The sequence below is a fragment of the Euprymna scolopes genome, chromosome 26 (genome assembly GCF_053919585.1).
Source record: "Euprymna scolopes isolate OS-2025 chromosome 26, ASM5391958v1, whole genome shotgun sequence".
Taxonomy (NCBI): Eukaryota; Metazoa; Mollusca; class Cephalopoda; order Sepiida; family Sepiolidae; genus Euprymna; species Euprymna scolopes.
Window position 1 is genome coordinate 105499939 of NC_136507.1, and position 26476 is coordinate 105526414.

The 26476-nt window shown below is 35.2% G+C and overlaps 1 protein-coding gene across 1 annotated transcript in view; it reads left to right on the forward strand.

Moving 5' to 3' along the window:
• LOC145247850 (von Willebrand factor A domain-containing protein 7-like) overlaps positions 1-26476 on the forward strand; it is a 167128-nt gene that overhangs the window by 71492 nt on the left and 69160 nt on the right. Inside the window, exon 2 of the mRNA XM_080109472.1 lies at positions 25599-25828. Coding sequence (XP_079965598.1) covers positions 25599-25828 — 230 coding nt within the window. The remainder of the gene's footprint in view (positions 1-25598; positions 25829-26476) is intronic.

Below are 26476 nucleotides of genomic sequence, written 5' to 3' on the forward strand. Positions count from 1 at the left end.
ACAGACTGTTCAATGAGCAAGATCGGAGATGCGCCGGTGTAAAACGCATGCTCTCTACCGATCCAAGTTATGGCAACAGAACCATTGCCAGCATCCTCAAAATACATCGCTGGATTACCATGAATAACAAGGACGTGCCCAGATAGATAGATAAATAGATAGATAGATAGATAGATAGATAGATAGATAAACACTTTTAATCCTGATATTATCTGACATTGTTTTCTTTAGGGTGACACTTTTTCGTTCCACCGTGTATAATAAAGAATAATTTACATTGTTCAGCAAAAACAAAAACAAACAAAAACAAAATAAAATAAAAAATAAATAAATGAAGATCCTTGTCATTATTTTTCTGAACGTCTTAAGTGCCAAAACAAAGAAAATAGTTTCCTTGTTTTTTTTTAAAACTTTGGTCTCATAATTTTCCAATTTAAGTCAATTTGTCTTTTTTTGGATATCAAGACGACAAGTTGTCGTAAAAGAAAAAAAAAAAAATAAATAAAAGAACGCTAAAACGATTAAATACAAAACATAAAACAAATAAACAGCAAACATTTTTACTTATTTTTGTCGTTTTTTTTTGTTTTTTTTTGTTTATTGCTTGACAAACCCCATAATACAACGACACATGAGAACAGTGGGAAAGGGAAGAAAAACCAATAAAGAAAAACCAATAAAGAAAAAACAATAAAGAAAAACCAATAAAGAAAAACCAATAAAGAAAAACCAATAAAGAAAAACCAATAAAGAAAAAACAATAAAGAAAAACCAATAAAGAAAAACCAATAAAGAAAAAACAATAAAGAAAAACCAATAAAGACCCAGAAAAGGGGCCACGGTTATCTGGTATATTCTTTCCACGAGCTGAATTAAGAACATCGGAAAAAAGCTTTCATTTTCCTTCAGGTTAGGATCAAATTCTTCAAGATATCCTCTCCCAACTCTTATTTTAGCCCTGGGGGCCCAAATTAAATTAATCTTGAAAAGCCATCAGCCATTCTCACACCAGGATTATCATCATCATCATCATCATCATCATCATCATCATCATCATCATCATTATTTTGTTGTTGTTGTTGTTGTTGTTCTTCTTCTTCTTCTTGTTGTCGTCGTCGTCGTCGTCATCATCATCATCATCATCATCATCATCATCATCATCATCATCATCATCATTATTATTTTGTTGTTGTTGTTGTTGTTGTTGTTGTTCTTCTTCTTCTTCTTCTTGTCGTCGTCGTCGTCATCATCATCATCATCATCATCATCATCATCATCATCATCATCATTATTATTTTGTTGTTGTTGTTGTTCTTCTTCTTGTTGTCGTCGTCGTCGTCGTCGTCATCATCATCATCATCATCATCATCATCATCATCATCATCATCATCATCATCATCTAATTTCTTTTTACTCTTGATCACCCCAAATAGGCATATTGCCACTTGGAACGTACTATTTGGGATCATGTCTGACAGAGAACTGTGGGGTGTTGAGCAGCAAAATAAGTGTTCACATTACATTTTATCGTCTGCATATTGGTATAGTCAGGGGAGCAGGAAACAAGGAGAGAATTACAAAGTCTAGCAGTTTGAGGAAATAAGCGATTAGAGTAGAAGGCGTTCTGGCAAGAATTGATTATATAATGTTATAAATTGAATTAAAAAAATTCTTAACGCTGCAATAAGTTATAAATTTATTATATTTTTTACTAGAATATATTGTCCTTTTCTTTTCCAGTTTTAACGACTAGTCCTTTACTTTTCCATGTTTAAGCTTAACCGTATTAGTTTTCATGTTCGCATTTTTCTATTGAAATCCATGATTTTTCTAAGCATCCAATAAATTCACTTGTCCTTTGTTTAATTTCAGTCTTATTTTTTGCCCTCATAAACACATATGTAATAACAATGTACGGCACTCGTCTGCTTTCAATAAAATCTTCCAATTGTCTCCCTTTCATGCTTAGTAGCAACAGTAGTCACTGAAGTGACGTGGTTGCTATGGAAACCAGTCATAAAAAGCGTCGCTCACCTCCTTACGTATTTTTACGATTTTAAACACAAGAAAATTCATCATAACTTTTGTTTAACTGAACGAAAATTGAAAAAAAATTTTCAGTGTAGCTGAAAAGGTTATCTGTAATAATTGTTGGAAATTTGGTCGGAAAATGAGTGAGCGGTGAAGCTTTAAAGCAGCTCTAAATTACTAAAACTGCCACTTAGTGTTTGAATAATATATGTATATAACTCCAGTTATAATCGTAACCGAAACCAAAACTTATGAAGAATTCTTGGTAAAATTATTTATTACAAGAAATGGAAGGTCATCTATAATATAAATCTCACCTGTCTGTTTAAATGTATGTATGTATGTATGTATGTATGTATGTATGTATGTTTGTCTGCTAAAACTTTCGACTGATGCATCAGATTTTCACAATATCGATACAGTTTTGAAGCTCGATCCTTCGGACGACAAATATCGAAAAATTGTCTAAAAACATTAATTCCTTCACTCTCAACTGAGCACTTTTCTACAGGGAGGGGTCGCTTTTTCGCCGATATTTTCGAAAGTCATCCCCTCTTTTTGAATGACTAGCCTTAATTTAAACCTACACCACTTCCGGTTTGGCGATGGGCGCAACAGCAAAGACGTCAGTTTTTTTTTAACGTTTTTTTCCCTCCTTCACGGTACGGGTTCGAGCCTGCCTGCATACTACCACTCTTTTTTTTCTCAACACACACCTCCAAACACCCGGGCAATGCCGGGCACCCAGATTAGTAACAATTATACGACAGTCACTCAGAAGAAAAAAGATGTAAGCGTGACACACGAAATAATACACACGCTATCGTATTGATATATAGATAACATCGTATTGATATATATATATATATATATATATATATATATATAACATCGTATTGATATATATATAACATCGTATTGATATATATATAACATCGTATTGATATATATATATAACATCGTATTGATATATATATAACATCGTATTGATATTAATAACATCGTATTGATATATATATAACATCGTATTGATATATATATAACATCGTATTGATATATATATAACATCGTATTGATATTAATAACATCGTATTGATATATATAACATCGTATTGATATATAGATAACATCGTATTGATATTAATAACATCGTATTGATATATATATATAACATCGTATTGATATATATATATAACATCGTATTGATATATATATATAACATCGTATTGATATAAAAGAATAAACAACTAAATACTTTTCATTGATTTGGACAGATTACAACGAAAAAAAAAAATAAATAAAGCATAAAAAGAAAAAAAAATTAAATTTGTTTGCTGTCAGTTGTTTGTGAGTTGGAATTTCCTTCCAGGTTCCTGCTTCTCTGACTATACTGACATGCAGAAGTTTAAATGTAATGTTAACAGACATCTCGCTGCTCGACTTCCTGCATAGTGCTTCTGTAGATGCGGTCGCAAATAGTAGTCCATTACGTTCAAGTGGGAATATAGCTTTTCTTTTCTTATTCTTTTTTCACCCCAAACAAGCCACGTTGCCACTTGAAACGGAAGGCGCTACTATTTGGGATCGTATCTTACACAGGACTGTGGGGAGTTACATTTAAACTCTTGCGTGTCAGTCAGGAAAGTAGGAAACAGCGAGGAAACTCCAAAGTCTAGCAGTCCAAGGAAAAAAAACCCATTAGAGTATAAGGCTTCTGGCATTTATAGACTGCAACTGTGAAGGGGTGGGATTTAGCTGCTTGTCAGGCTAGTCGGGAGTCTGTATGTCGAGAGCGGTACAAGTGCATCAGAGCACATTTCATTAAAGTACTTGTAAAAGACGCAAAGAGCTGTGACATTGCGACGATGGGACAGAGGTTGAAGCTTGGCTGACAATGGGAGGCATTAGATTTGAGACTATTTTTGAATCCTGAGGAGGAAAAGAATAAAAAAAATCGAAAGGAAAGGCAGGTGCTCTTTGCCTGAACGATGCCAAGGACATACCCCCCCCCCTCCTCGGCTCGTATGAAACCAGCCGACGGGCTAGCCGACCAGACATTACGAATGCTTGTATGGTTGATTTACAGACTAAATACCTTACTCGAAAGGAAATAACAAAATAGTAAATTCTTTCAAGGCAGACGATGCACCGACATTCATCATCCAAGTCCGTTTGAAGATTAATTTTTACCCTCATTAGCCGATGCTTAAATTATTCAGGAGATTTTTATGTTCAGAGGGCCAAGATAGAGTCATGGATTGTTTAAATAGCGCCCCACAAAGATGGGTCGGAGGTCACGTTTCCAGTTTTGTCAAAGGAGAGTCTGCTCTCCGCCGCCACACCCACTTCTATCTTTTCATCTACCCTTACATGGTGGTCTAATTAAGACCAAATGGAACTAATTAGAGAAACCACCACATCCCCCTCTCTTTCTCATCACCATCCTCCTCTGCTTCCTTTTCCTTTTACCCTTTCTTCATCTCCTCATTCTTATCTATCTATCTATCTATCTATCTATCTATCTATCTAAGATCCGATAGAACTAATTAGGAAAATCAAGTGGAAGGGCTACGAAGACGGGACTAGTACCATTAAAAGGAGCAACCCTTTGTGCTCCAGAATTGTTTTTTTTACATAGTCACCACCATTCTCAATGCACCTTTGTCAGGAATTCAGTGACGCATCTCTGCTTCTGAGGTGCGTCCATGACAGGCGTTGCTGTCTGATAGTTTCACACAGTCATTATCTGCAACCGAGAGATTAAATTTTCAGGTCGTGAATGCATAAGTTTAGTCATCATAACAATGCTATTTGCAATCCTCTCTGATCCATTCGGGTGGAATAAGAAAAATAGGAATCATTACTTTTGGAACAATTTTCACACACACACACACACACACACACACACACACACACACACACACACACACACACACACACACACACACACACACATATGTTGAGTTTTCTATAAATTTGTTTTCTTCTTGGAGCATTATATTGTTGATCATTTTTTCTACCTAAGCCAAGAATTAGAAAAATTCTGAAGAGGATATACACGAAAAGAGACAGTATTGACATAATAATAACTGTTTGTTTATTTCTGCATAGCGAAACTGATCTGTAAAAAAAGAAAACGTACCGAAATTGTAATATGCTGGGGGAGTTGTTTTGCATGAAAAATAAATATTCGGATATTAGAATGTAACTATAATGTTGGAAACCATTATTTCGTCATATCATATCACATGGTAATTAAAGTAACCTCTAAAATAATACCTTAACCTTGAAAATATATTGTTGCTAAGTAATACTCAACATCATTGTTGTTGATTGTATTGTTTTATATTTGAAAGAATATGTCAGCGAATCGAGTCCGCAATTCTGACAGTATTATTTTGTTTATTTTTGACAGAACCATCTTATCTGATGAAGACGAAATATACCAAATGTGCTTACGTCAGATGCTAACAAAAATGTTCAAGATTGGCAAGTACGTGAAGTGCAGAAACAAATGTCAAGTTTTGGATCAAGATAACATGGATTATGACAATCATGTTAAGACGAAAGTTATGACAATCATGTTAAGATAAAAATTATGACAATCATGTTAAGATAAAAATTATGGCAATCATGTTAAGATAAAAATTATGGCAATCATGTCAAGACGAAAGTTATGACAATCATGTTAAGATGAAAATTATGACAATCATTTTGAGATAAAGATTATGGCAATCATGTTAAGATAAAAATTATGAAAACAATGTTAACATAAAAAAAATTGTGACAATCATGTTAAGATAAAAATTATGACAATCATGTTAAGATAAAAGTTATGACAATCATGTTAAGATGAAAATTATAACAACATTGGCAAGTATATGAAGTTTGGAATTAGAATGAAAGTTATGACAATCATCTTAAGATGAAAGTTATGACAATCATGTTAAGATGAAAGTCATAACGATCAAGTTAAGACGAAAGTTAAGACAATCAAATAAGGATGAAAGTTAAGACAATCAAATAAGGATGAAAGTTAAGACAATCAAATAAGGATGAAAGTTAAGACAATCAAATAAGGATGAAAGTTAAGACAATCGTGATAAAATGAAAGTTAAGACAATCATGTTAAGATGAAAGTATGACAATTATGTTAAAATTAAAGTCATAACAATCATATTAAGATGAAAGTGTTGATATCATGTTCAGATGAGCGTTATGACAATCATGTTAAGATGAAAGTTTTGATATCATGTTCAGATAAGCGTAATGACAGTTATGTTAAGATGAAAGTAATAACAATCATGTTAATATGAAAGTTATGACAATCATTTTAAGATGGATATTATGACAATCATTTTAAGATGAAAGTTATAACAATCATGTTAAGATGAAAGTTATATATATATATATATATATATATATATATATATATATATATATATATATATATATTGTTTACTGTTTCTGGGAAAGAATTCCATCAACATGTTCGTTTATAAGAAAAAATTACAATATATGAGATTATTTAAAACTGTACAGACAGTCAGAAAAACATTTGTACCGTCGGTTTCAACCTAACATAAGGCGGACCAGTTAATGGTAAATAAGGTTAGGCGCTCATCATGTTTTTCTGAACTCCTGTACAGTTATATATATATATATATATATATATATATATATATATATATATATATATATATATATATATATATATATATATATATTATGAAACAATTTTCTTTGTTGCCAGAAACTCACAAAGCTTTGGCTATAGTGGTGAAGGCTTGTGTAGCAACAATAATTCGCCATAGACAGCACGAACGACAGACCTAAGGTTTTTCATCAGACATTTCTTTCTCCTAGGTGCATGCTCTCTGTCTGTCTGTCTGTCTGTCTGTCTGTCTGTCTGTCTGTCTCTGTCTCTGTCTCTCTCTCTCTCTCTCTCTCTCTCTCTCTCTATATATATATATATATATATATATATATATATATATATATATATATATATATATATATTCAGACACATCTGATTGAACACGATGGAGTTATTCTTTTTTCCGATCCTAATGGATAATTTTTGAATTTTCCGGGGGGATCTTTTTAATTTCAGTAGGTAACTTATACAGAATGACGCACAAAGGTTGTTGTTCGGTCATACTAATATATATATATATATATATATATATATATATATATATATATATATATATATATAAACTTCCAATTTAATAATCATAAACAATAACAACACTAACACCACACTAAGCCAAACTAATGTAGTGTATGAATTTATTTGCCCTCCTCGAAGAATGTCTCCGAACCCACTCTAAAACTTCATACAACGCATACATAGGCCATACAACAACAACAACACTCTCCCGACGACTAACCTATCATTTAGCTGACAATAGTGCCATAAAACAACATCTAACATCCCACGATAAAAAAAAAACTACAGTCGCCCGACATTAGAAATATCCTAACTAAAATACTAAAATCAGATACCTTAACAACTGCACACGACGGCTAAAATTACTAGAAGCCACACTTATAAAAAACAAAAAAAAAAAAAAAGAAAACGACAGCCCTTTTTGAACCGGGTCTCATTTAATACCGGCACAAATATACTAACAGTATTTAATAATTAACTAGAAAATAAATAAATAAACTATGCAAAGAGAAAATTGAAATTACAAAATAAAATAAAAATAATTCGCCCCAACCCTCCTGCACCCACCTGTATTGCCAATTAAACTAATCCTAACCCTAACCCTCCTGCAACCACCTTTATAGCGCTCGAGAGAATATGGTCGAAAAACAACCTTTGGGCGTCACGCTGTATGTTGTGGTGGCACCCACTCATTTACATATGTGGATAATATTACAAATAAATAGCAAGACTCGGTTAGTGTGAGAGTGTGTTAACCAGAAGCCACCGAAGGCCGAGCCGAGAGCAGATATGTTCTCCAGCCAAGACTCTCTTACCTGACAACCATTATGTAAATATACTGTGAATATATTTTTCCTAATACACTTCTTATTGATCTACCGTTGTTTGTTGAGTCTTCATTTGTATTGCCTTATACGTTATTTGGTTCAACCTGCAAACATAACAGTTGGCAACGAAGATGAACGTCAAACATAACACTGTATAAGTTACGTACTGAAATTAAAAAGCTCGCCCGGTAGGTAGATGCGAACAGGAGAGATGGAGGAAAGAGAGACGCAAATAAATAGAGAGAGAGAGAGAGAGAGAGAGAGAGAGAGAGAGAGAGAGAGAGAGAGAGAGAGAGAGTGATTATAAGGAAGTAAGAGATGGGATTAGAGAAGAAGAAAGAGACATGAACAGAGAGTAGAAAGAAGCGGTAGATGCAAACGAAAAAGTGGTAGGTGCAACGATGGTAGAAGGAAAAGGAGACGTGTAAAAAGAGATGAAAAGTGAGAGGAGGATTAAAAGAGAATAGCAAGAAGAGAGAGGGGTGACAAGGGAGGAGAAAGCAATGCATGTGTAATTAATAAAGGTGACAAAGCTAAACATCTGTTCGACACTCTCAAAAACCCATCTAAAAAAACTTGAAAGATGGCTGAAGGAAGTTTATGAATCAAAAAGTGAGGAAGAGAAAGGAAGGAGGACGCAGTCAAAATGGCCGTGTAATCATGTGTCGCATCTCTGCATTTCTCTGGCGTTTATTTATCATCGCCATCTTCCCAATTGTGTGTTTCATCAAAGTCAAACGAAGCTGTCTTGCTGGGATTTTATTTTCGTCTTTGTCAATTTACGTTTCAATCAAGTTTCATTAGAATCGTTTACTAGTTCTGTTTTTTTTTTTTTTTTTTTCAAATTCAATTTTTTTCATCAACTGCGAAAGAAACAAAACATCGTTTCTGAATCTTTAGAGATGAAAATTGCTAATTTGGATTATTTGGACAACTGTTCTCATCCGAGTGACTGTCGTTTAATTGTTATGGACTTCCATTTCTTGTAATGAATAATTTTACCAAGAATTCTTCATAAGTTTTGGTTTCGTTTCGATTTAAGCTGATGCACCCAAGTCCTATGGACACATTTGTTTTTCTTTTTTTGATATCGCAACTTTATAATATATAAAAATCGAAAGAACATTAACTCTATCATAATATATACGAAATCTGCAAGAATTAAAATATCATATTTAAGCGTACTTTACGGCCGGGCTACGCCGAGCGTCCCTGTAGTTTTTCGCTAATAAACAGGATGCTTGGATGGCTTGCGATCTACGCAACCGTCAAAATTCTGTGTTGCGCAATTGTTCAGTCAAGTTAGAACTGGGTCAGATATCAATGGAAGTTAAAACACTCAGATTGACCCCATTTTCTTTTTCTGCGTGACAGTCAACTAATTAAAAAAAAAAAGACAAGAAATCTATAGATTGGTACGCATTTCTTTTGATGAAATGCAGACTCCTGTTTGTTCCCAATTAACCGACTGGAACTGGCGAGAGAATTCTTTGAGAGCGCATGAAAAAAAAAAAAAAAAAAAAAAAAAAACTGGATGAGTCTAATCCAGTGCTTTTTAGCCAGGATTTCGCGGAACGTTAGGGTTCTGATAGTACAATCCAGAGGTTCTGCAATTTCTAAATTCGAACAAGGAACAAATAAACAAAACGTTAAATTCAATTTTGAAAATCTATTTTATTTTTATATGTTTTTACAAATTTATTGTTTAAATATATTAAATTTTACATGATTAAATTCATTACATTTTAAAAAATTTTCTTGCCACTATTAGGTTTGCTTTCTAGATTCTTACTAGCAGGTGAGGGGGGGGAGCGCCTGGCTTTGCCCGGGCGTAAAATACGCTTAAATATGATATTTTAATTTGTCCACATTTTGTATACATTTTGCAGAGTCGTGATTTCAAAAGTTAAAAAAAAAAAAAAAAAAAAAAAAAAAAAAAAATAATAATAATAATAATAATAATAATAAAAATAATAATAATAAAAAGTATTTGGGTACCATTAGCTATAATCGAAACCGAAAGCAAAACTGTAGAATTCAAAGCTGGTGACGTTACCACTGTACCAACGTGATACGCATATGAACTGATTAAAAATAAAAAAATAAACTAAGATGAATCTTCAAAATGTATAACGATGTTTTCAATTTTGACCCCTTAAAACAAGTTTAATCGACTAAAGACCCATAAAAGAACGGCCTGTAAAAAAAGATCTAATCGTTTAAGCCCCCTAGCGCCGCTCTGTAACTTTTAGTCTCGGAGGAGATAGAGTTTGAAAATATGGAGACAGACAGAAAGTCAAACAGACAGACAGACATATAGCCGTTTATATATTAGATTATTATACAGTCAACATCACAATAATCACACTAAACATCGTAAGAGCATTTTCGTTTCATTTTATTTTTTAAACCGTTGCATAAGACAAGTAAATTATTGCATAGGAGTTCCGTGAGGCAGAGGAATGCTTCCATGGTGTTCCGCTCCAGCGAAAAGGTTGAAAAGCACTGGTCTTATCTATTGCGCCGAGTTACAATGACAAGTTGTTTGGCGGAAGGATATTTTATGTTCTACAACATGCTGAAGAAGAATGGTGGATAATAGACATGAACCCCCACCCCACCATCTAAGATGTGGGGGAGGCATCGGGGAGAAAAAAAAGTCATCTCCTAATCCCAAGGATTCTTTTTGAAGTTACAAGATCTTATTTCTTTTGAATTTATCCCAGGGGACACAAATTGCTCTCCTACAATAAATAAATAAAAAAACATTTTGTATTTCGAAAAAAAAAGAAAGAAGCTATTGCAGGGTAAAAATAAATAAAAACAGAATTACGAGAAGGAGTTATGTTCTGGAATTTTTAAGATGGGGATTGGTAATTCGTATTATTTGGGATATTCAAACTATTGTTCTCATCTTGAGTATTGTTTTCACACAACGTTTCAGTCGATGTAACCTCCGACCTTTTTTTTAGACGTATCTTGTCAAACTTGAGAATATTTAGGTCGAAAATCAGAAATCTGCACTAAACGTTGTGAAGATTACACTGAACAATCCAAATAATCCGTATTTTTTAAATTTTTATTTTATTTCTTTTTGTTTTTTTTTACAGTTGGAATTTATAAGATAGCGGGTGAATATCTGGCATCCGGTAGGATAGCCCATCCCAATCTAAAACAAAATGATAAGAAAATTAAAAAAAAATATTTCTTTTTGTGCAAACTATAAATAATAAGTATCTTTAATTCTATATCAACCTTTTGTTTACTTCTAAATTTGGGGTTGACCTTTACTCCTGATCTGAAATGGAACACGTACATCAAGTCTGTTGCCAAGGTCGCTAGGAAAATGGTGGGATCCTTCTACCGCTCCAGAAGATATCTTACCACTGATGCAATTCTCTATCTATATAAAAGACAAGTACGTCCAATGATGGAGTACTGCTGCCATATCTGGGAAGGAGCTGCTAAAAACAGCCTATCCTGCCTTGACAGAGTACAAAATAGACTTCGTGGCTTAGTAAAGGATGTCCTTTTCTCTTCCCTGCAACCTCTCTCCCACAGAAGAGACGTTGCGAGCTTGTCTTTGTTTTATCGTTACTTCCATGGGAAGTGCTCGTCTGAGCTCCAATTTCTGATCCCCCCTCGCCAATCTTTCACAATAAGCACCCGTCCAGCTGAAACCACTGTCAATAATTTTCCCCACCCTTTATCCATGCCGAAATCAAAACGTAGATTCCATGAACAAAGCTTCTTTTTTAGAAGTGCACGCCTGTGGAACTCTGTTCCGTCTGCCTGCTTCCCACCTGACTACAACCTGGATGTCTTCAAGTCCAACATAAACAAATTCCTGATGAACCGCCCCCTTGAGTAAGACATTTTATCAAATCTCCAATACTAACGATTTACTACGATACTATCCCATTGATTACTGTACACGCAATAACATCTTATTCCCGAGTGGCTTCCGGGCCTTGATAAGTGGTGATCTCCATGTAAAAAAAATCCTCCGTCGCTCGCATGTCATCTTATTTGAGTAATATAGAGAGAGTTACCAAAAGTGATGCTCTTTGCCGTGCTAGGGCTGATAATCTTTTGCTTACGACGTCTCCTGTTAACTCTGTTTCTCTCTTTTTTTGTCCCTCTTTCTATTTACTTAATTATGCGTTTGATTTTTATTTAGTCAGTTGGTAATAATTTTTTTTATGGATTGTTGACAATGCGTATAATAATGAACAAAGAAAAAAATTATTTCAAAGCTAAGTCTGGAAAAATCATGGATTACATAGAAAACTGCGAGCATGAAAAGAAATATAGTTAAGATTTAAAACTAGAAAGAAAATATTGCACAATTAAGAATTTATATATAAAAGTATTTAATGCTGCAATATTTTAAGTTATAAATTTATTATATTTTTTACTAGAATATCTTGTCCTTTTCTTTTCCAGTTTTAACATCTAGTCCTTTTATTTTTCTAAGCTTAATCTTAACCATAATACATTTCATGCTCACATTTTTCTATGTAATCCATGATTTGATATGTTTTGTTGGGACGATTAATCGAAATCTCGAATCAGAATCGGTGTTGAAATTGGAAAACTTTGTGCCTATTTTCCGATGCCCAAAACGATTCTATCAATTTTTTAAAACTTAATTTTCCATTGTTGGTACTAATAGTAAAACTGATATTTTTGAAATTTTGAAGTAAAACTAGAATCTCTAGATCATCTCCCGCAAGGATATCTTTATGTGATGATATACACACACATGACCTGGCCTTTTACGATAATCTGAAAACTAAAAAAAAAAAAAAATTCTATAACTAAATATTTAGAGATTTAAAAAGAATTTAAAAATTAAAATCAAAATCAGTAATTGTATCGGAATCGGGAATCCTTCCACCAGTAGTTTTACCAAAGCTTGGCCGGGATCATACTGAATTGTAATATGTAATTTTTGCCAGTGTATCGTGTTTAGTTTCTGAGATTTTGCATGGACACGCATAGAGTTTACCTTAGCTACACCAAATTAATCAACCATCAAAATTGGATAATCGCATTTTTTAAAAGTGTGTGAAAGGCGATAACGTACGTACAAACATGAAATCGCTTAACGTTTAATTATATTGAAAGGAAAACTCTACAGAGGAAACAAACTTTGATTTATATGTGTACAGCGGCACTCACACTAAGTGGCTTGAACCGGCTTCCTTTGAAGGAGGAAGTTTCATCAGAATCTGAAATTCATTAGCGGTTCTAAGTTGCATGCATATCCAGGTTAGGGGAAATGATGACGTTAGTTTTTTTTTGTAGTTCTTGTACGGAGGTATTGGCGTCCTCCTACATCCAGCACTTGGTATTCCCTAATAGGCATCTCTCTGGTACTGGCCGGGCTCAAAGTTGCTTAACTTTTGGTAATCTAACGGGAGCCAGTGTATTAACTTGACTGTGCTCTATGTAAATGCTGACTTACTCAGATTTTATATAATAAGAGATTTTCACTGCTTATTTAGTATTATTAGACTGGGACAATTTTAAGGAGAGGCGGAGATAAATGACATGACCAAGTGGAATCGGCAAACTGCTTCATGCCGCGCCAGAAATCGTGATGTTCTACAAGACTTAGATTAGCCTAAGAATCGGCTTTTTATTGTTCCGATATTTTGTCATTTGATTCCAAACAGACAGACAAAATAAAAATGGCACAAAGTAATCCGAGTCTTTAATTATCTTCCGTTCAAGATGGAAGCTCGGCAAGAATAGAGAAAAAACTTGGCACTGAACGCGGGTGCTTATCACCCGGAACCAGTTTTCCAGATTTTTGAAAAGAACTCAAAGACTCAAGAATGGTAACATTCTCTTTGGGAACTGATAAAGTCACATTTGTGTTACTTTTTTTTCTTTTTTTTTTTTAATCTCGAATCTTTGATGGTAAACTTTTGCCAAGTCGGTGATAAGGCTGAGAAAAAAAAAAGTGCCGAGTAAAATACCCAGACTCTTTTGGAAATACCTTTTCGCTGCCAACCATTATATGCATTTCCGCTGTATCCCCCCTTCCTCTCTCTCTTTGTGAAATGCGTTCGGTCTGTTGTCTGCTGACCTTCCTTCTACCCCATTCCCTCTTCTATACCCAGCCCTAGCCCCATCTTGTAAAACGGCAAACTGATTTGGATAATTCTGGGTAAGAAGCGGTAAGTTGCAAAACGCAATTCAGATGAAGTTCGTTAACATTTGTTTATCTTGCTAGAGAGAGTCGTTCTTTTACTGTTTTTTTTTTTCACAAATTATACAAAAGTATTTTTTCAATTATTATTTTATCTTAAATGATAATATATATATATATATATATATATATATATATATATATATATAAGTGAACGGGTCCGTGTGTCTGTCTATCTGTCTGTGTACATTTCCCTACGGAATAACTCTTTCAATTTTTAGTCTACAGACTCGAAATTTGATATACAGAGTACTGAGATTTGGGAAAATCTTTGTGATCGGTTTTAATAAACCTTGTTAAACTTTGTAACATATTTCCATTCTATGGAGGTCAGGTGCGAACGAACACCCCATAATTTTATTATACCATATTTCTTCAAACTGAAACATAATTATCAAAGTATACTTACGCAGATTGATATGAAAAGTCTTTATTAAAGTTTGTGCCTATTCCCATTCTATGGAGTCCAGGCGCGAACGCAGACCCAACAATTTTATTATAACATCCCTATTTAAGGTAAAATATACTTATCAAAGTATTCTTATGTACATCTATATCAAAAACATTTGTAAACGTTTTTTTTTTTAATTTTTTAATTTTTTATTTCCATACTTTGTGGACTAGGCGCGAATGCAGACCCCACAATTTTAATGAACCACCGTTCTGCCAGATCAAACATACCCATTCCTGTGTCTCGATACATCTTCTATCATCATATGTAATCAGTCTTTTAAAATAGTCAACCGTACAGGAGCCTATTCGTGACCACACACACACACACACACACACACACACACACACACACACACACACACACACACACACACACATTCAGCTTTATATTATATATATATATATATATATATATATATATATATATATATATATATATACACACACACGTTGATTTTTTTGTTGATTTTTTTAGATGATAATACGGTTATTAGCGTCTCCAACATTGGAAATCTAAGAAAATATTTTTCCTTACATTTTTTGGACGTAAACAAATACGCAAATATTATTTATTTATTTATTTATGTATTATGTTACAGCATGTGTACCAGTAATCTACGAACACGTGTTTCGCGGTACTACCGCTCGTCAGCGTAGCTTGGCTGTCCTAAGATTCGAATCTCAAACTATATGTACTATAGTCGAGAACATCAACATAAGTTTAACAGCGATAAAAATAACACGTAAAGTCATCTAGAATCTTGTGGTGTAACGGTTAACGCTCTCGACTGTAGCACATATGGTCTGAGGTTTGAATCCTCGAACAATCAAGCTACACTGACTAGCAGTAGTACCACGAAACATGTGCTCGCAGATTACTATATATATATTTTAGCAAAGTTAGTTGAAAAGTGTTTGATCAATCGTAAATATTTTACTCAACTACTATATATGTATTGTATAGTTGGCTTCCGTATTACATCAGTCACCTATTCTCCATGACCTCACGTTACCCTGATCGGGGGGGGGAGTGGGTTCCCGACCTTGCCCAAGGGTCTCCCACAGGAGGCGCTTTACTTTTCCTTTGACAGTAGTGATGTTCCGCTACCCTTTGGAGTAGTATTATTTGGCTGATTTTGCCCCATCTCCTTTGATTTTGATAGCTTCTTTAAATTTTTGCAAATGTGAAGCATATTAGACTCTTTGTGGATTGTGGTGCCCTTTTTCAAGAAATTTTTCCTCACTACTCTACCTTGGTTTCAGAACACTTCTCTATTTTAGAGGTGGTGAGTCCAAGTGTTTTCACTACATTAACTGGGTTTTCGTCCTGGATCTCAGAGATAGACCTATGGTTTCACACTATATATATTTTTTTATTATTCAACCCCCCCCCCAAACAAGGCACAGTGCCACTTTGAAGTAGGGGGCTACTATCGGGGACATAAGTTGCAGGGGTATTATGAAAGGAGATGGGAAGCAAGATGTTTGTTCACATTACACTTGAACTTCTGCGTGTCAGTAAGTACAGTTGGGAAAGCAGAATCCCGGAAGAGAGTTCCAAAGCCCAGCAGTTCTGGGAAAGAAACTATTGGAGTAGAAGGATTTCTTACACCTAGGGATCTCTACTGTAAAGGGGTTCGATTTAGCTGCTTATCGGGTTTGTTAGGGGTATTCACGTTGAGGGGGTACAAGTGTTTGTAGTTCGTCAAAGCATTCACCATTAAAGTATTTGTAGAACAGGCAGAGGGATGCAACGTTTCATCAGTGGGACAGAGGCTGAAGTTTAGATGACAGTCTATCAGGTTGGTGACTCTCTTTTGAACCCTGACAAGCAGCAGATGCACCAGCCCAAATGTGAAAACAGTATATGGGCGAATGGTGGCCTTAAAGAGGTACAGGATACTTTCAGGCATATGCAGTTTTCTAGCACGGTAGAGAGAGCCCACCTTTTTTGCAGCATCCTTGGCAATGCTCTCAATGTATCTATTCCAGTTCATGTTCCCTATAAACGTTAGGCTGAGGAGTTTAAAGGAAGTACTTTTGGGTAATATGTTCTTGGCCATCGCTATTGGTGGTAGTGAAGGTTTCTTGTAGTTATTGAAGGAAACAAGCTTAGTCTTGGCAGCATTAAATGCGACCATCCATTTTTGTCCACATTCCACTACAAATTGGAGGTCATCCTCTAGTGTCTCTGCCATTTCCTTAGATATGTGTTCATTTGTTTTCCCCTCGTGCCTGTTATAGAGAGTGGTGTCATCAGCAAATATACCCATCTCATAAACAATTTTATCAGGGAGGTCATTTATGAATATCAGGAATAATAAAGGTCCAAGGATAGACCCCTGAGGTATTCCCGCATTTATGTCATATTGTTTAGATGTACAACCGTCGAGGACAACTTGGATTTTTCTCTTACTTAAGAAGTATCTAATTCCATCATGTATTCTTCCAGTGATATCATATGATCTAATTTTCCTTGGAAGACCATCGTGCCATACCCTGTCAAAAGCCTTAGATATATTGCGGGCTACCGCTCTACCCTCTCCTGTTTTGTCCAGTGAACGGTATATACGTTCAGAGATTACAGTTAGGATATCTGCTGTAAAACGGGCTTGCCTAAAGCCATATTGATTGTCGGTCAGGAGTTTAGCAGCTGTAAGGTGATTGACTAGAGGTTGATTAACTAAGGACTCAAATATTTTGGCGAAAAGCAGGAGAAGGCTAATGGGGTAATAATTTAATGGGTCAGTTCTTTCGCCAGAAACTCATCTTTTTTGGCACATCTCCAAATTTATCCTTGAGCACTCAACACATTCTCACTTCTGGAAAGATGTCAGCAATCTGGGAATCCATCTGACAGACACCTTAGTCATATGGAAATGGTTATGAATGATAGCTTCCGCCAACCTTGTATTAATCTCGAGCTATTTAAAAAAATAGTCAGATGTTGATCTTCCAAAATGGCAGCCTCAACTTGATTGATAGATGTTTCAGAAATGGCCGAAGGAAGGGCGACCAGGTCTGGGAGTTGTTTCCACAGATTTCCAGCCATATTTGAATTCCCAATTCTAGCATTTTACAAGGTCATATGGTGGCACAAAAATAACCATACGTTTCCTTCATTTCATCAAAATTCTCCTTTCAAATACAAAAGCTTGATCACTGCACGACACTCAACAGCATCCATTTCACACCTAACTCCATTCAAACACTTATAAATCAGAAACCACTATTAGTTCAAAGCTGTAATTTGCCACATAATCCATAGAGATATAAATCATTGCACATGCAAAATTTTAGCTGGATCAGACAACTGGAAGTGAGTCAGAAGCATTACTGATTAAACACTCCTCATATATATGCATATGATATATTAATATCCTGTTATTTTCATGGCAGGTAGAGCGATCGACTGAACTCCAATCTATGGTCCCCCCCCCTTGAAAAACTTTCATAAAAACATTCGAATAGCTACAACCACTATAAACGATTACTCTCACTCGTGCCTAAATCTAAACGCAGATTCCGTGAACAAAGCTTTTTTCCTAGAACTGCTCACCTGTGGAACGCTGTTCTACTGTCCTGCTTCCTGGTTGAATACAACATGGTAGCCTTTAAATTCAATGTAGACATCTTCAAACAGTTTTGATTATTGTTCGTTTATATATAATTACTATTCTTTTATACCTACACGTGCTAGTGCTTCATTATTATGCAATCATCAGTGTAGGATGGCAATTTCTGCTGATCGGGAGATTGGAATCCTGCCATAAAGCCATTTTTTACTCCGTTTGCTAAGCATCTACATCCGGGCCACTAAACAATTGTGACGGGAATGAAGGGAATTAAGAATTAATAAACAATCAATTTGAGTGCGGACATTAGACAATCCATAGTGTTCGAACGATAGGAAACGCTACTAGACTGCCTCTGAGTTTATAGTGCCGAGGCTTAAGTATTTTTAAAGGTGTTTGATAATTATAATTAAATGATAATTATTCTTTATATATATACTAGCAGGGGTACCCGGCGTTGCCCGTTTTTTTTTGTTTTTTTTTTGGAGGTGTGTTTGTAAGGGAGGGTAAAGTAAAGAATAAATAAATAAATGTTTAGATATAAAAATAAATATAAAAATAAAAATAAAAATAAAAATAAAAATAAAAATAAATATAAAAATAAAAATAAAAATAGTGTTAAACTTCTTTAAAAATCGGCAAAATCAACCCTCCTAGCCCAAAAACAGCGAACAAACGTAAAACTTCTTTAAAAAAGAAATTGGAAAAACAGAAAGCGTAAATCAGGGAAAAAAATGATGGACGTGTTCGGAAAAAAAAACAAACAAAAAAAACACAACGAAAATCGAAAAAAAAATGGCATAAATAACCCTTTGATTCAGTTAACTCCATGGTTCATTTCACCCAGTCGATTCCAGTTTTTTTAATCAACTACAAACCGAAATGAAGCGAAAAAAAAGTGGCATAAATAACCCTTCGATTCGGTTAACTCCATTGTGCGTTTCACCCAGTAGAATTAAAATTCCATTCCAGTTTTTTTAAGCAACTACGAAGTAAAGAAACCCCAAACCGGTGTTCCTTCGTAACTGTCTCTTGTGGACGATCCTGCAACGGTGTTAAGTGATGGCGGGCGAAGGAGGAATTTATTAGAGAGAAAAGATTTTACCACTTCCATTGATCTTAACCGATTTCGGCCGTGAACTTTCAGCAGATAGAATATAGAATCTACGATTATCGAGGAATTGGATAGGTAATAGGACTATAACACACCTCAGATATTGTGCTGCAGTTTGTGGATATTACATTTGCATGAAATGTCTTGATTTTTAACCATATTAAGGTCAAAATCAGAGAGGAAAAATGAGTTCATTTTATATATATATATATATATATATATATATATATATATATATATATATATATATATATATATATATATAATTATTTACTATAATCATTATTAAATACCTACAGACACTAGTGTTTCATCCTTTCCGGAATTATCAGTGCAGGATGTCATGATTAACACCGGTCGATAGATCCGAACCCGGCAACAAAAGCCAACTCTGGCTTCATAGCAAGGACCTACTCCATGCGGCCACCGTTAACCGCGAGAAATACTGTTTAAATTTAAACATTTATTTAAAAAAAAAAAGTTTTTTCCCGTCTGTCATAGTGATCTAATCATTATATGATGATCTGCACATAGGAGCTAAATTGACCGACTTTTTATTTCAAGTGAAAGTGCTCAACGATAAGAAATGAGTTTCTTAAAGGGGCTGACAGACATTAAATAAACTAATATCGTTTGATATGTTGTGAAACAGACGCAACTATTACATAAGCTAAAAGTGTTGATGTGCTATAAAACAAACAAACCAAAGCATTTGGTTATCACCATGAAGCCAATCTTCTAAAGCTTTAGGCTCAAATACGATCGTCATCGTGTGTGTAATATTTCAACTAGAACAAGACTAAGTAAAAATATCAGCGGTAATGGTGCCGCTTTGGCAGCAGCGTTAATTAAAAGTGATAATATAATCTGATTACAAGTGCTTTGCAAACGGTATTCGTAATAACATCAATTAGAAACTCTTTGCGAAATATCTCGCACCTGAGAAAGGATGTCGGGTGCAGGCTAAACGATGTACTCATTAACCTGTAAATGCATTCACTGCTAATTAGACAAGATTCAAAAAAAGAAAGGAAGCAAAATGCATTTGCAAAGGAAATACTATTCTTACATTGGGAATACGAGACGTGTACAGAAAGCTACGCTCTCAGAACAAACTATCACGTTTCTGAATTTTTGAGATGAGGATTGTATATTCGTAGTATTTGGATTCTTCGGACTATTGTTTTCATCTTGAGTGTGATCACACTCAAGATGAGAACAATAGTCCGAAGAATCCAAATACTACGAATATACAATCCTCATCTCAAAAATTCAGAAACGTGATAGTTTGTTCTGAGAGCGTGGCTTTTTGTACACGTCTCGTATTCACAATGTAAGAACGTTTCGGTCAATCTAACCTCCGACCTTCTTCAGGGGTATCTTGTTGAACTCTGGAATATTTCTGTCCAACTCGGAAATTTAGACAGAATTTCGAACGAAACTCTTTATTTACTTCACGGGGGTAGCATGCTCTCGTTCCGTCAGCCATAACTGGATAGAGGTCCACACACACACACACGCACACACACACACACATAAATGTATATATATAATAATAATAACAACAATAAATAGTGTGTATATATATATATATATATATATATATATATATATATATATATATATATATATATATATATATATAGTAATAATAAATAGTGACTAAAAATAAAAAATAGGTTTAAGGTTCTCAAAATTCTTACTCGAACTTTCTGCAAGACCTGTGACGCTGTGATTATCAATTGGGAAAATCAATTGTAAAAGTTATATTTTCCTGCAGGTTGAAGGTTCAATTCATAATGTAAATGACTGAAAAAATACAATTGCGATTTACTTAGGACCTTTTTTCCCCTTGAGAGTCACCACTTATTAAGGCCCAAAGGCCACTCGAGGATAAGGCTTAATGAATGTAAGGTAGTAGTGTAGCAATTGTTAATGGTGCAAGTTAAGTAGAATTTGATTATTTATGGGGACGGCTCAACAAGAACTTGTTTATGTTGGATTTGAAGGCTACTATGTTGTATTCAACTGAGAAGCAGGACAGCGGAACAGTGTTCCATAGTTCTAGGAAAGAAGTTTTATTCATGGAATCTGTGCTTAGATTTAGGCACAGATAGAGAGTGGGAGAAATCGTTTATAGTGTTTGTAGCTAGTTGAATGTTTTTGTGAAAGTTTGGCAAGGGGGAGACTATAGATTGGAGTTCAGTCGAGTACCTGCCATAAAAAATAACGATAGAGCAGAGACAGGCTTGCAACGTATCTTCTGTGCGAAAGAGGTTGCAAGCTGATGGCACAAAAGCATGCTTCTCCCGTGAAGTAAATAAAGGGTTCCGTTTTAAATTCCGTCCAATTTCCCGAGTTCGACAGAAGCATTTGTGAGTTCGACAGAAACATTCCCGAGTCTGACAAGATACACCTGAAGAAGATCGGAGGTTACATCAACCGAAATGTTGTGAAAATGACACTTCTGATTTACAATGGATGATGGATATCTGGAGCGTTTTCATCTGAATCAAACCTGGATAATGTTTAATAAACACACAAAAAAATCTCTTTAAGCATTAAAAATAGTTTGATGTTGTTGTTTTCGTTATAAATTACTAAATAAGGAATCGTTTCCATTAAAATCCAGTTAGTATTATGCATGTCAAATTGAGAGAATCGAACGTAAAAATGTGAAATAAGCCGAGCAAAACAAAATGGCCACACTGCAAGCACTTGTACCCCCCTCCTCGACGTAAATATTCCCGACAAACCTGGACAAGCGGCTAAATCCCACCCCTACACAGTAGAGATCCCTAGATGTAAGAGAGCTTTCTACTCCAGTAGTTTTTGCCTCAGAACTGCTAGACTTTGAAATTCCCTTCCGGGTCTCTGCTTCCCCAACTGTACTGACATGCAGAAGTTCAAGTGTAACGGAAACAGAGATCTTGCTGCCCAACTCCCTACATAGTACCCCTGTAGCTAGGTCCCTGATAGTAGCCCCTACATCAAAGTGGTAATGTGCCTTGTTTGGGGTGAAAATGTAAAAAAACAAAAATTTTTAATAATAACTATCGGTACGTAAAATACGCTTAAATATATTTTTATTCATATATATATATATATATATATATATATATATATATATATATATATATATATATATATATATATCATACTGATTGCAGATGTCAAAAGACTTGGGTACTATCAGCTAGAATCGAAACCAAAACATTTAACGCTCCCAGCCGCGTTTCCTACCGTTTGAACTATCGACATGTAGATAAGAAATATTTAAAATTAAACTATGTGTAGCTATGATTGAATTTGCGCATGCTTAAAACTAATATAAATATGTCGGTAAGTTGAAATAGACATTTTGCATTTCTACTTGTCGACATATTTCTGTACGAGTTATTCATCCAAACAAAGATTTTACTCATTATAAACCATTCTTAGTGTATGATTACTATTTCCTGTTAATTTTAGTGTTATGTGACCAATAGTTTAAGAGTTTATCGGTTAAATATTTTCACACACATAAACACACACATACATATATTTACAGTTTTATTCATATATCATGTTGACAAGAAAGTTCTTGCGGTTTTTAACTTTTAAATTAAGATAAACATATCTCGGCTAAAACAAAAAATTATTGATCGAAATAGCACAATTAAAATGAACACACTTTTGCCAACGCAAAACAAGTGTATTTATGCCAGTAACGTAAAAATCTTGCGTTCTGGCAATGATGAAGTCGCTGAAGGCGTTTTTGATATTGTTTAGGTTTTCTAGATAGCATAAATTAAAAATATTTAACGAAAACAACAAAGAACTAATTTTAATATCTAAGTTTTTTTTTATTTTTATTTTTTTTTTAGAATATTCTTCTATGGCCGCGATCTTTATCAATTAACTGTTTAATGTACGTGTCGCGTGTAAGGAGACAACTCAGATTGTCTGTTCGGTTCCTTTCCTTTTGTAAAGAATGAGCCAGGCATTTTTTTTATTCGGTCATAAAAAGAATACTTATTTCTAAGTTAAAATGACTTACAAATGGACAAACATGTCTCGGACCTGCGCAGTTGAGGTACACCGGCTCCCCCCCTCTCTCTTTCTCTTCTCTTTCTCTTTTCTTCTCCATGAATCCCTCCATTCATCAAGAACTTATGGAGTACTGCTACCACATCTGAGCAGGAGCTGCTAAAAACAGCCTATCCTGCCCTGACAGAGTACAAAATAGACTTCGTGGTTTGGTGGGGATGCCCTTTTCTCTTCCCTGTAGCCTTTCTCCCACAGAAGGGACGTTGCGAGCCTGTCTTTGTTTTATCGTTATTTCCATGGCAAGTGCTCGTCTGAGCTCCAATCTCTCGTCCCCCCTCGCCAATCTTTCATGAGAAACACCCGTCTGGCTGAAACTACTGTCAATAATTTTCCCCACTCTTTATCTGTGCCTAAATCCAAACGTAGATTCCATGAGCAGAGCTTCTTTCCCAGAAGTGCACGATTGTGGAACTCTCTTCCGTTTGCCTGTTTTCCACCTGACTACAACTTGGACGTCTTCAAGTCCAACATAAACAAACTCCTGACAAACCGCCCCCTTAAGTAAGACACTCTATCAAATCTCCAATACTAATGATTACTACAATACTATCTTATTGATTACTGTATACGCAATAACCCTTATCCCTGAGTGGCCTCCGGGCCTTGATAAGTGGTGACCCCCATGTAAAAAGAAAAAAAAATTAACCCTCACAGCTTTCTCGAAGTTCGACCTAGTGACGTCATGGACAAGGAATTTTGTCCGCTTTGCTAATTTCTTTCCTAAATTCTTTGTTCTTTTGACTTCGAATCTGTCTACAGACGACCTGGGTTTAAAATCCACATGCTGCCTAATAACATTACATATCCACTCTATTGCTAAGGTCACAGGAAAAAAATGGTTGCATCATTCTATCGCTCCAGAAAGTACCTGGTAATTATCTACCTATATAAGAATCTGATACTTTTGACTCTTACCTGCCTGAGGAGGTTTTACTCGGATACCTTTCCTGCTTGACAAAGTACAAAACCGCTTTCTTACAGAAGAGACGTTGCAACTCTCTCTCTCTCTCTCTCTCTCTCTCTCTCTCTCTCTCTTTCTCTCACTTTTACTATCATTATTTCCATAGAAGGTTCTCGAATGAGCTCCAATCTCTGATTCATTCTTGTAAGACATTTACAGCAAGAATTGTTTTTTCTTACCATAATTTTGATTATAAGTTATTTCTATTTATTATAACAACTCTTTAGTGACGTCACAATTGATTAGAACTTGTTCCTTACTTTAATTAAAAAACAAAATATAATATTTTTGTTTGTTGCCGAACATATGTATAAAATATAATGAAATTCAAATTCACTAAGTGAAAAGAACTTGCGCATCTTAGAATAAAAACATTATGTATGGATAGAAATACGTCTGGCTATAGAAACCAGGAACTATAAACATATCGACAAGATAACTGTATTGAAATATACTCAACCAATCACTGGTCTGTTTTTTCTCGCTCTACTAAAGGTATTTAATGCCCTCCCACTACAAGAATTATGACACTGGGGTCAAAAAGTGGGATTGGGGAGAGGCACACTGACCTACAAAAAGTGACTGAGCAGTGCGGTCGGCATTCCTCAGCAAGGGCGCCTACGGCCATTAGCGATAAACGTACCCCTTCTCAAAGAGAGAAGGAAACGCCTGAGAAAGTGGACCTCCTAGAACTGCACAAAACCAGCATTACACTGCCATCAACGGGGACCAAATCATTACAGGAATTCTCTAATCTCTGTTGGGAGGCTGCATTGCTTTGTATCTTTCTCGCTCGACCAATCACTGCTTTGTATCTTTCTCGCTCGACCAATCACTGCTTTGTATCTTTCTTGATTTACCAATCACTGCTTTGTATCTTTCTCGCTCGACCAATCACTGCTCTGTATCTTTCTCGCTCGACCAATCACTGCTTTGTATCTTTCTCGCTCGACCAATCACTGCTCTGTATTTTTCTTGATCGACCAATCACTGCTTTGTATTTTTCTTGATCGACCAATCACTGCTTTGTATTTTTCTTGATCGACCAATCATTGTTCTGTAGTCAACCAATCACAACTCCATATCTTTAAGACATTCTTTTCCTTTCTCCATTTAACACAGAAATAAAAACTTTTTGTTTGTTTCATTTTTCAGATGTGGGTCCTGTCGTTTCAACAACAGATCCAGATAAATTTCAGAACGAACTGCGAGAACTTTATCCTCAGGGTGGTGGAGACTGTCCCGAGATGAGCATTGGGGCCATCAAAAGAGCGTTAGAAGAATGTTTACCCCATTCCTTCATATACGTCTTCACGGATGCGCGATCTAAAGATTATTATTTGACTGAGGAAGTTTTGTCTTTAATTCAAAACAAACAAAGCCAGGTAAGAATTTTTAAAATAAACTATTTATTTATTAAAAAAAAAAAGAAATAAAACAAAACAACTTGATTTGTTTTTGGGTCCCTCAATAAAGGAAGGATTGGACTTTGTAATTTTTTTCTTACAAGGTAGTCACCACTTATCAAGGCCCGGAAGCCACTCGGGGATAAGGTTTATTGCGTGTACAGTATGTTAGTATTGGAAATTTGTAATTCGTTTGTTTGCACTTTCCACAATAACCACGCCTTGGATTTAAAAAAAAAAAAAATGTTGCACAAACATTAGTCATGGTAAAAGTAAATTTTTCGCCAGAACAGATTTTCCGGGATAACTCTGGCTGTCCCCATAGGAGGTATATTCACTCGTTCATTTTTTTTGCAATTTTCTTAATAAGCACGCCTTAGATTAAAAAAAAAGAATTTACACAAACATTAGTCCTGGTGAAAGTACATTTTTTACTCGTGGAGGGGGATCCCGCATGTTCGGCTTATCCATTTGTTGGTAGATAGTTTCTTTGCATGTATGTACATTGTATGGCGAGCTAGCAACAAATGTCGCCCGGCTCTCCGTTACAAGGACATATACAAACGCAACCTGAAACTGACGGGCATCAACCAGGGCAGCTGGGAGCAGCTGGCAGAGGACCGTGGC